General features: G+C 48.4%; 1 protein-coding gene across 2 annotated transcripts in view; it reads right to left on the minus strand.

Annotated features, from left to right (window-relative positions):
• The window catches only part of APH1B (aph-1 homolog B, gamma-secretase subunit), a 28412-nt gene extending 17451 nt beyond the window's left edge, over positions 1 to 10961 (minus strand). For both annotated transcript variants that reach the window (XR_003759745.2, XM_029064908.2), the window contains exons 1-3: positions 10829 to 10961; positions 6034 to 6204; positions 840 to 913 (exon numbers count right to left, since the gene is read on the minus strand). Coding sequence is in view for 1 of the 2 variants with exons in the window: in XM_029064908.2 (XP_028920741.1) it covers positions 840 to 913; positions 6034 to 6204; positions 10829 to 10941 (358 nt within the window). In the remaining variant the exon portion in view is untranslated. The remainder of the gene's footprint in view (positions 1 to 839; positions 914 to 6033; positions 6205 to 10828) is intronic.
• Between the last annotated feature and the right edge of the window lie 672 nt (positions 10962 to 11633).

Consider the following 11633-nt stretch of genomic DNA (forward strand, 5'->3'; position numbering starts at 1 on the left):
TGCAGCAGGCTGAGTTTCTACTTTTGTTCTCTCCCTCACCAGCCCCTCCCAAGTGTGGGATCTAAAGAGGATTAGAAATTCACACCTTCCAGGATTCCCTAATAAATCATGCTCAGGTAGAGATAGTAAAAGCCACAGGAGAAGCAGCATGGCTTAGTGACACGGAGCGGAGGCCTGGATTCTAATCACGGCTCCTCCACTTGTCTGCTGTATGACTTTGGGTAAGTCACTGCACTTCTCTGTGCCTCAGTTACCTCACCTGTACAATGGGGATGAAGACTCCCCATTGATGAGCCCCATGTGGGACAACCTGATTACGGGGTATCTCCCTCAGCGGTTAAAACAGTGCTTGGCACACAGTAAGCGCTTAACATCATCATCATCACACGACTTGGAAATTTTCACTCTGATTGCCCACTTCATAAGTGTGAAGAGTGTGAGCAGTGTGTGTGTGTCTCTCTCTCTCTCTCTCTCTTTCTGGGCAGTCAGCTTGTTTTCTACCCACCTATATAGCTGTCTGTGGGTCGGTTTAGCAGACATGCAGCAAAGCATGGCTTTGTGCTTGGAGATGACGAAAAGTCAACTTTCCAACTATATCTGTGTCTCCGAATGGACATATACTGAACAAGAACAAATGTAGGCCCCACATTTAAAAGAAAAAAAATGCATATTACATCTCCTTACACAATAGTCCAAGGCAGATAAGGAAAATTAAATTTTAAAAAATGTATCAATAAGCCAAGCCTGAAATTCACTGAAACAACTATCCCATTCTCTGCCTACAAATCTGTTTTTTTAATTAACTGCTTCATGGTGAACCGAATCCAATTTAAACTTACCATATGACAACTGTCTTACAGAAATGGGGACAGTTTCCTCCTGGCTTATCGTCATCAAACCTTTATTGGCTTTTCTGAAACAAAAATACAGATAAATATAACTTTTAAAAATAGAAACACATCAGAATATAAAGACACTCCAAACGCATTTGAAGAACTCTACATATACTGGAGCAAGCCTCTCCTGTTACTCTGCAATCAAAACTTCTAAAAAATCATTTATTCATTGGAAATCAATTTATGGATATTCTGATACTGTAACTGAAGTGCAGTAGTTCTCCCAGTTTACAGAAAGAAGAAATATTTCACAAGTAAACTATATTGTTGATGCACTTAATTAGGATATTATAGAAGTCAACCATAACTGTAATTTTTAAAAAATCTAAAAATGCAATTAGACAATTCGTGCCTCTATTAGCAGATATAATTTGGTAGAATGAACATAAAAGCAAGAACCAGGAATTTCTTAGGTGACAGCAAACTCCTCTATGGGCTCAGGCAACTCGATTAACATGGCAGACAATTTTCTTACCTAAATATCAACTCTCTGCACTGTACTTTCTTATCCTTAAGATGTACGGAAGAGTCGTTTAGAAATGCTGGTAAAGTACTCTTAAGATGTAAAATGTAGAAATTATTTCTATCACACGTTATGCTTTTGGACTAATTGAGCACGGAATAAAACTCTCTCTTCCACTTTGTCTAACTTTTGGAAGTACAACCACAAAGACGGTGAATCTTTTTGAAGTAGCAAAACGCTAAGAGCTTAAATTTAAAATTCATAGTTTAGATGTGAACAATTCCAATCCACTGTATATCTACTCCTGTGAGAGATCAAGCCAGCAATTCCTATTTTTCTCTAAAAAAAATATATATAAATTTAGGAATTTTTTTTTTTCAAACGTTCTGGCCCCTCATAAGTTTATGAGGGAAGTAAGTTTATGAGGGAAGGGTCAGCAGGGTGTTAATGGGGACTGATAACCAAATCAGGAAGTGAAATAGCACATCAAAGCAGGATCTGTTTCCGTGTTCCTGGACAAACAGAACACAAGCAATGTTGAAACTGAGGATTGTTTCAGCTTGATGATCCTTAACTGTATTGGAAAGTTCTCTGTCCTGTGTTTACATCTATTATTACTGTGTTTCCAAGAGTTACCAAATAAAAAGACACGGCATTTTTGTATCCGCCTCATTACCGAGACTTTGGAAAAGTACCGATAAATCATCCTGCACATTATAAGCCGTGATTATTTTGTAGCGGACATCTAAAAATCTGAGGTAAAATTTGATCAATCTAATAAATTAAAGTTATTCTTCATTACCCTGTGCCTTTGAAGAAATGGTACCTGCAGGTTTCATTAAAGCTTCTCTATCAACCCTCGGCAGTTGTGTAGGCAGCAAAAGAGACTCTATTTTACCTTCAGTCTGCAACAAAAGCGAACCCTATTAAGAAAACCTCACACCAACCAAACTGAAGCCCAGGTTTACTTTGGTCTTCGTCCATGCCACATCGAAAATAGAAAACTGACCCAATCCACTCACTCGGCTCTTCTGACATCAACCTACTCGCTCACTGTATCTTGATCTCTGTCTCCTCCGATTAGACTGTAAGCCCGTCAATGGGCAGAGATTGTCTCTGTTGCCGATTTGTCCATTCCAAGCGCTTAGTACAGTGCTCTGCACATAGTAAGCACTCAATAAATACTATTGAATAAATGAATCTCCACTGTCTCGCTGCCTACCCTGGCCTAGGTCCTCCCTTTGACCTGAAACTGCCTCTCATTTCAAATATTAGTCTAGTCTCCCCACTTTCAAAGACACCCTAAAAGCACATTTCCTTCAAGAGGCCCTCCCCAACTAAGCCCTCATGTCCTACACTCCCTCTCCCTCCTGCACCCCTTCTGCAGGTGAATCCGTACCCATTGAGCACTTGATATCCAACCACCCCCAGACCCACATATCTGTAAGTTTATTTTAATGTCCATCTCCCCCTCTAGACCGTAAGCTCCTTGGGCAAGAAACCTGTTTATTGATTCTGTTGCGCTGTACTCTTCCAAGTGCACACAGTAAGCACTCAATCATTACCATTGATTGATTAACTGGAAAGGAGGGGATCCAGAGTAATGAAGGCAGCAAGAGGTTGAGGAGTATTAGGATGTAAGCTCATTGTGCGCAGGGAACTTGGTAACAACTCTTTTATACTGTATTCTTTCAGGTGTTGTCTCTATCTGTTGCCGAATTGTACATTCCAAGCGCTTCGTACAGGGCTCTGCACATAGTAAGCACTGAATAAATACTATTGAATGAAGAGTGTTTCATACAGTGTTCTACATACAGTAAGTGCTCAATAAATACCACTGATGATGATCAGGATGGAGTCGAGGATATTAGATTTGGCAAAAAGATCAAAGCCCTGACCCCTTTCACTCACACATTCAAAATTAAACATTGTCACATATGGACTGGAATTATCCAGACTGTGCAGCAGTCCCCGGTCAACGCCACTGGATCTTCACTGCCAGTTGGGAATGGTCTTTCAGATACAGAAATTCAACATCTACTTTGACAGCATTTTTTTTTTTTTTTTTTTACTGAAGTCCATATTGGGCTCAGTCTAAAAGATCAAATAGAAAAACGTGTCATCACGGTTTCAATCCTAGTCCATGCTTTATCAAAATTCTCAAAGCTGTTTTATCACAGTCTTATTCAACATCAACCTGATTCTCCAAAGGGATGGGATATGTAAATCTGCCCCACATTGCCAAACTCTGTGTGATGCTGTGGCGATATTACCATCTCGCAAGATTTACAATTTGGAACATAGTCAGTGTCAGTGCTTCAATGTCAAAGATTAAAGCGATTTCATTAGAAATGCTGGTCTTTGAGGTTGCAGGCTATAGAAAGGGTCAAAAGAGGATATTTAATTTTTAAAAACACTTCTGAAGATGACTTGGCTTTATTTCAATTTGAGGTTGAAATTGCTTCATTATCGAAAGACAGTCAAGACACTTCATTAACAGCATCAAGGCAAAATTTTGGAAGTTTTGCAGAGAGAGATTTCTAGAAGGCTAAGGACGGGGAGAGAAGGACAACCAAAATGGTCTATAGAATGGAAAGCCTTCCGTATGAGAAGAGACTGATGTAAGCTTGTTGTGGGCAGGGGACACATCTACCAACTCTGTTTACTGTTATACTGTACTCTCCCCAATGCTTAGTACAATGCTCTGCACATGCTAAGTGCTCAATAAATATGACTGACTAAGCTCTTCAGTCTGTAAAGGGGGCTCAGCGGGGTTATGACTCAAGTCTACAAAACCACAAGCATCAAATAGATTGCATTCACTAAAGTCTGAAGACAAAAGTTTCAAACTGAGGAAAATGGTCTTCCCATATTCATTCATTCAATAGTATTTATTGAGCGCTTACTATGTGCAGATAGAGACAGTCCCTGCCCTTTGACGGGCTTACAGTCTAATCGGAGGAGACAGACAGACAAGAACAATAGCAATAAACAGAATCAAGGGGATGAACATCTCATTAAAACAATAGCAAATAAATAGAATCAAGGTGATGTACATCTCATTAACAAAATAAATAGGGTAATGAAGATATATACAGTTGAGTGGACGAGTACAGTGCTGAGGGGATGGGAAAGCAGAGGGGGAGGAGTAGAGGGAAATGGGGGAAAAGAGGGCTTAGCTGAGGAGAGGTGAAGGGGGGGTAGAGGGAGCAGAAGGAAAAGGGGAGCTCAGTCTGGGAAGGCCTCTTGGAGGAGGTGAGCTTTAAGTAGGGTTTCGAAGAGGGGAAGAGAATTAGTTTGGCGGAGGTGAGGAGGGAGGGCATTCCAGGACCGTGGGAGGACATGGCCCAGGGGTCGACGGCGGGGTAGGCAAGAACGGGGGATGGTGAGGAATTAAAGATAGTATTTATTCAACGCTACTGGGTGAAGAGCACTGTACTAAGCACTGGGAAAGTATCTGTAAGGCACGAATTAGGACGTGGTCTGTTGTCAGAAGAAACATGCCCCAAATACCAGGAATTTCAAGAGGAGTTTGAATATGGCCCCTTACTCCTGACCCCCAGAGTCCAGCTGCACAGTTGGGATCCTGCCCCACCACATGCATAGAAGCAAAATGGCTTATTGGAAAGACCACAGGCCTGGGAGTCAGAGGTCCTGGGTTCTAATCCCAGCTCTGCCACATACCTGATGTACGACCTTGGTCAAGTCCCTTAACTTCTCTGTGCCTCGGTTCCCTCTTCTGCAAAATAGGAATTCAATACCTGTTCTTGCTACTTAGGGGGGCCCCCCACTGTGGGACCTGATGATCTTGTATCGACCTCGGAGCTTAGTACAGCGCCTGGCACATAGTAAGCACTTCACAAATACCGTAATTATTATTACTATGCCAACCTGACTCTCAATGACCCCTGCTTCAGCCCAATAAGGACTTAAGCACTGATAGCATGAGGACTCCTGAACTTTTAGAATGCCGAGGTCACCACCCTAACTACAGTAGTGACTTCTGGGACCGGACTGAGCTGTGAGAAGCCAGAAAACCTGCTGCTCCTTTTCTGTTTGTGTCATCTTTGTCTTTTGTGGGTCTTTCCTTAGGTATCTGTTCCTACCCTATTCCCCTCTTTATTCCTGAACTGTAAGCCCCTTGAAGACCAGGAACCATGTCTACACCTCACTTATGGTTTCCTTACCCAGTGCTTAATAAGTGTTTGGTACATAGTAAATGCTTAATAATTACTATTACTACTATCACCTGGATTTTGCCCCAGCTCTGACTTTGAGCATATCACTTAACTTCTCTGTGTGTCAGTTTTTTGATCTGTAAAATGGGGATTAAATGCCCGGTCTCACTCCCTTTTAGACTGTGAACCCCCATGTGGAACCGCCACTGAATCCAATCTGGTTATCTTGTATTAAAAACCACCCCAGGGCTTAGGACAATGCTCGCGATATGGTAAGCACTTAATAAATACCATTATCATTAGTCCAGTGCTTTGCACACAGTAGGTGCTCAATAAATACGACTGACCGAGTGACACTGAAGGGCTTTGGTATAGTCCTCATCTGAACTCAAAACTTCGGCTCTTGACTGAGTCCCACTTGAAGACGACTCTGGCACAAATCTATTCGTAACCATTGTAACGCATTTCAAATAATCAAATCGAAACGTTAACTTACTTTAGGAGCCTATAATAAGCGAAACGGAAGACTTCCTGGATAATGACTGAAAACAGCACTCCGAAGATAAGCAGGCCTTTCTGTACTGACGCGTCATCGGTCCCGCTGATGCTTACGACAATGAACCAAACAAGGGAGGAGAGCAGCAGGGACACCAACCAGAAAAAAGCTCTGAAAACAAAAACCAAATTTCAAAATATCACAGTGATGCAAAGGAACTAACCATACCCTTCTAAAAAAGGGAAGGAACAAACTGGGGACAGGTAAGTCCATAAAGGCCTGGTGGAGGTTGAACCGAATCACTCTCAACGTTTTTCACCCCGCACTCCCTCAGAGATATCTGTCAATATTCATCTTAGAGTAGATCTGAAGGGCCTGGAGACCTACTCACCCCATTCTTAAACCCCAGGATTTTGCTGTTAAAAGAACCAGCTTTCCTCTCCATTCCCCCTTCCTCCCCTAAATCCCAGTTCCCAGTTCCAGAAACCTCACTGGGAGTTCTTGTCTTATGCTGTCGAGTCATCTCCGAACCACAGCGATGCCGCGGACCCATCTCTCCCAGAACGCCCCATTGCCGCACTGGGAGTTGGGGGGTGGGAAAATAAGGGAAAGGGAGGTGTATCTAATAAAGGATGACACAAAAGGGACGCTTCAAAGAAGGCTTTCCCAAACAAAACAGATTAAGTCTGTGCAGGGCCATGGCGCCGTCCATTTTCTCATTATCGGGGAGGCAGCATGGCTTCATGGAAAAGAGCCTGGCACTGGGAGTCCAAGATGACAGGTTCTAATCCCAGCTCTGCCACTGCCTATATGTTGATGAATTAATCCACCTCTAGACTGCAAACTCACTGTGGACACGGAATGTGTGTATTATTATTACACTGTTTCCTCCAAGTGCTTAGTACGGTGCTCTGCACACGGTAAGTACTCAAATACGACCGAAGTGATATTTATTAGGCACTTACTGTGCGCGGAGCACGGTACTAAGCGTTTGGGAAATAAAACAGCATCGGTAGGCACGCTCCCGGCCCACAGCAAGCTTACAGTCTAAGAGGACGGGTCATTTCAAATCTCTGGGCCTGTTTCTTCATCTGCCGAACAGGACAAACAGAAGAGAAAGATCCCCCAAAACTAACTGGTGGCCTATGGAGGCTGTAGTGTAGATAGGGCCTGAGGGGAAGTAAAAAGAGGGGTGCTGGGGCTGTGGCCACTGGCGACCAGACAGCAGGGCCTGAGGTGTACTCGGTGATTTATTCTGGGGCTTTTCCTTTCCCCGGAGCTGAGTTACGCCCAGTTCGGGCTTACTTCCAGCAGTGGAGAAAACAGATCAACTCTTCGTCCTTGGGGAGCATGTGTTTTGCTTGGAATTTTTCTGAGGGCTTTAATAATAATGCTGGTATTTGTTGAGCGCTATGTGCAAAGCACTGTTCTAAGCACTGGGGGGATACAAGGTGATCAAGTTGTCCCACGTGGGGCTCACGGTTTTAATCCCCATTTTACAGATGGGGTAACTGAGGCACAGAGAAGTGAAGTGACTTGCCCAAAGTCACACAGTTGGCAAGTGGCAGATCCAGGATTTGAACCCATGACCTCTGACTCCCAAGCCCGGGCCCTTTACACTGTGTCACGACTGTAAGCCCGTCGAACGGCAGGGACTGTCTCTATCTGTTGCCGACTTGTTCATCCCAAGCGCTTAGTACAGTGCTCTGCACATAGTAAGCGCTCAATAAATACTATTGAATGAATCTCTAGTACAGCACATGACACTCAGTAGCAAGAGTGTGGGCCTGGGCTCTAATTCTGACTGCCACTCATCAGCTGTGTGACTTTGGGTAAGTCACTTCACTTCTCTGTGCCTCAGTTACCTCATCTGTAAAATGAGGATTAAGACTATGAGCCTCAGGTGGGACAACCGGATTAACTTGTATCCTCCCAGTGTTTAGAACAGTGCTTGGCATATAGTAAGCCCTTAAATACCATTATCATTATTATTTGGGGGTCAGAGGTTGTGGGTTCTAATCCCGGCTCTGCCCCTTGTCTACTGTGTGACCTTGGACAAGCCATTTAATTTCTCTGGGCTTCAGTTACCTTATCTGTAAAATGGGGATTAAGACTGTGAGCTCCACGTGGGACCACCTGATGACCTTGTGTCTACACCAGTGCTTAGAACAGTGTTTGGCACAAAGAAAGTGCTTAACAAATACCATAATAATAATTATTATGTGGGACAGGGATTGTTACCATTCTGATTAATTTGTATCTACCCCAGGGTTTAGAACAGTGTTTGGCACACAGTAAGCGCTTAACAAGTATCATTATTATTATTATTAATAACCATCACTACCCATTTTCTGCTCTGCTTTCTGTTTAGATTGAACCCTGTGGGGGACAGGAATGTCATCCTCTCCGATTAACCTGAATCTACTCGGGGTTCAATGCAGTTCTGTCCCCTAGAAAGAGCTTAGTAAGTAGCATCCTTATTATTATTAATTATCAACCGACCCCTTTCTAAGGGGCTTTATGGTCGGCGGCCCCAGCTGGACTTCGAACCGACAGCCCAGCCCATTTTCCCACTGACTTCCTTCCCTTCCTCCCTGCCTGTATACAACTCGGGGGCGGACACAAGGTGGGGGAGAGGGGTCCGGGCCCGGGTGACAAGGTGACCCCCAAGTATTGCTCTGCCCCCAAGATGAGGAGGCTCAGCAGTGGTGACCAGGTCCAGGACAGGCCCAGGCCCAGGACAGACCCATATGCAGCGTGGCTCAGTGGAGGACAGCCTGGGCTTGGGAGTCAGAGGTGATGGGTTTGAAACCCAGTTCTGCCACCTGTCAACTGTGTGACTGTGGGCAGAGTCACTTCACTTCTCTGTGCCTCGCTTACCTCATCTGTAAATGGGGATTAAGACTGTGAGCCTCACGTGGGGCAACCTGATGACCCTGTATCTCCCCCAGCGCTTAGAACACTGCTCTGCACATAGTAAGTGCTTAACAAATACCAACATTATTATTATTATACCCAGGTCAGGCCCATACCCAAGTCAGGCTCGTGCCCAGGTCAGGTTCAGGCTCATGCCCAGGTCAGGCCCAAGATAGGCCCAGACCAGGCCCAGCCCCAGGACGGGCCCAGACCAGGCCCAGCCCCAGGACGGGCCCAGACCAGGCCCACGCCTCAGGACGGGCCCAGCCCAGGCCCACGCCCCAGGATGGGCCCAGACCAGGGCCACGCCCCAGGATGGGCCCAGACCAGGGCCACGCCCCAGGATGGGCCCAGACCAGGCCCACGCCCCAGGATGGGCCCAGACCATTCAATAGTATTTATTGAGCGCTTACTATGTGCAGAGCACTATACTAAGCGATTGGAATGTACAAATAGGTAACAGATAGAGACAGTCCCTGTTCACTGACAGGCTTACAGTCTAATCGGGAGAGACAGACAGACAAAAACAATGTTAATAAATAGAATCAAGGGGATGAACATCTCATTAAAACAATAGCAAATAAATAGAATCAAGATGATGTAGGGCCATGCCTCAGGACAGGCCCAGACCAGGCCCAGCCCCAGGACAGGACCAGACCAGGCCCAGACCCAGAACAGGCCCAGCCCCAGGACAGTCCCAGACTATGCCCAGACCAAGCCCAGCCCCAGGACAGTTCCCGACTAGGCCCAGACCAAGCCCAGCCCCAGGACAGGTCCAGCCCCAGGACAGGCCCAGCCCCAGGACAGGCCCAGCCCCAGGACAGGCCCAGCCCCAGGCCAGGCCCAGACCAGGTCCAGACCAAACCCAGACCCAGAACAGGCCCAGCCCCAGGACAGTCCCAGACTATGCCCAGACCAAGCCCAGCCCCAGGACAGGCCCAGCCCCAGGACAGTTCCAGACTAGGCCCAAACCAAGCCCAGCCCCAGGACAGGCCCAGACCAAGCCCAGCCCCAGCCCCAGGACAGGCCCAGACCAAGCCCAGCCCCAGCCCCAGGACAGGCCCAGACCAAGCCCAGCCCCAGCCCCAGGACAGGCCCAGACCAAGCCCAGCCCCAGACCAGGCCCAGCCCCAGACCAGGACCAGACCAGGCCCAGCCCCAGGACAGACCCAGCCCCAGGACAGGTCCAGACCAGGCCCAGACCAAGCCCAGCCCCAGGACAGATCCAAACCAGGCCCAGACCAGACCCAGACCAGGCCTAGCTCCAGCACAGGCCCAGACCAGGCCCAGCCCCAGGATAGGCCCAGGACAGGCCCAGACCAGGCCCAGCCCCAGGACAGGCCCAGATCAGGCCCAGCCCCAGAACAGGTCCAGACCAGGCCCAGACCAAGCCTAGCCCCAGGACAGGTCCAGACCAGCCCCAGACCCAGGACAGGCCCAGACCAGGCCCAGCCCCAAAACAGGCCAGGCCCAAGACAGACCCAGACCAGGCCCAGCCCCAAGATAGGTCCAGACCAGGCCCAGGCCAGGACCAGAACCATGCCAGGCCCGGGTCAGGCCCAGGCCCAGGCCCAGCCCCAGGACAGGTCCAGCCCAGGCCCATAGGCCCATGCCCAGGACAGGTTAAACCAAGCCCGGCTGAGTCCAAAGTCCGGCTCGGGGCGGGGGACATTGGGGAGGAGCGTCCAGGCCCCGGGGGGAGTGTGGGTGACAGTGTGAGTGTGAACGGGGGCGCCGAGGAGGAAGAGGAGGAAAACAAGGAGGAGGAAGAGGAGAAAAACAAGGAGGAGGAAGAGGAGGAAAACAAGGAGGAGGAGGGAGGGGCGGGGAGGGGGCCGGGTCAGGCGGGCGGGAGGGGAGGGGGGTGGGCCGGCCTCACCCGGCGATGAGGAAGATGATGCGCAGCGGGTCGGTGGCGATGGTGAAGAGGTAGAGGGCCAGCGCGGGCCCGAAGGCGATGAAGGTGCAGCCGAAGAAGACGGCGGCCGTCATGGCGCTGGCGGCGGCGGGGCCTGCGGCGCCGGGAGGGCCCGCTAGGGGGCCACAGGGAGCCCGGGCCCCGCCCCCAGCCCAACGCCGCCGCCGCCGCCGCCCCCGGGACCGGCCCCGGCCCTTGGAATACTCATTCATTCAATAGTATTTATTGAGAGCTGACTATGTGCACAGCACTGGACTAAGCGGTGGGGGAGATACAGGGTCATCGGGTGGTCCCCCGTGAGGCTCCCGGTTAATCCCCCTTTTACACACGAGGGCCCTGAGGCCCAGAGAATTCCTTCAATAGTATTTATTGAGCGCTATGTGCACAGCACTGGACTAAGCGCGGGGGGAGATACAGGGTCATCGGGTGGTCCCCCGTGAGGCTCCCGGTTAATCCCCCTTTTACACACGAGGGCCCTGAGGCCCAGAGAATTCATTCAATAGTATTTATTGAGCGCTGACTATGTGCACAGCACTGGACTAAGCGGTGGGGGAGATACAGGGTCATCGGGTGGTCCCCCGTGAGGCTCCCGGTTAATCCCCCTTTTACACACGAGGGCCCTGAGGCCCAGAGAATTCCTTCAATAGTATTTATTGAGCGCTGACTATGTGCACAGCACTGGACTAAGCGCTTGGAATGAACAAGTCGGCAACAGATAGAGACAGGCCCTGCCCATTGACGGGCTTACAGTCTAATCGGGGGAGAC

The sequence above is a fragment of the Ornithorhynchus anatinus genome, chromosome 5, assembly GCF_004115215.2.
Source record: "Ornithorhynchus anatinus isolate Pmale09 chromosome 5, mOrnAna1.pri.v4, whole genome shotgun sequence".
Lineage (NCBI taxonomy): Eukaryota > Metazoa > Chordata > Mammalia > Monotremata > Ornithorhynchidae > Ornithorhynchus > Ornithorhynchus anatinus.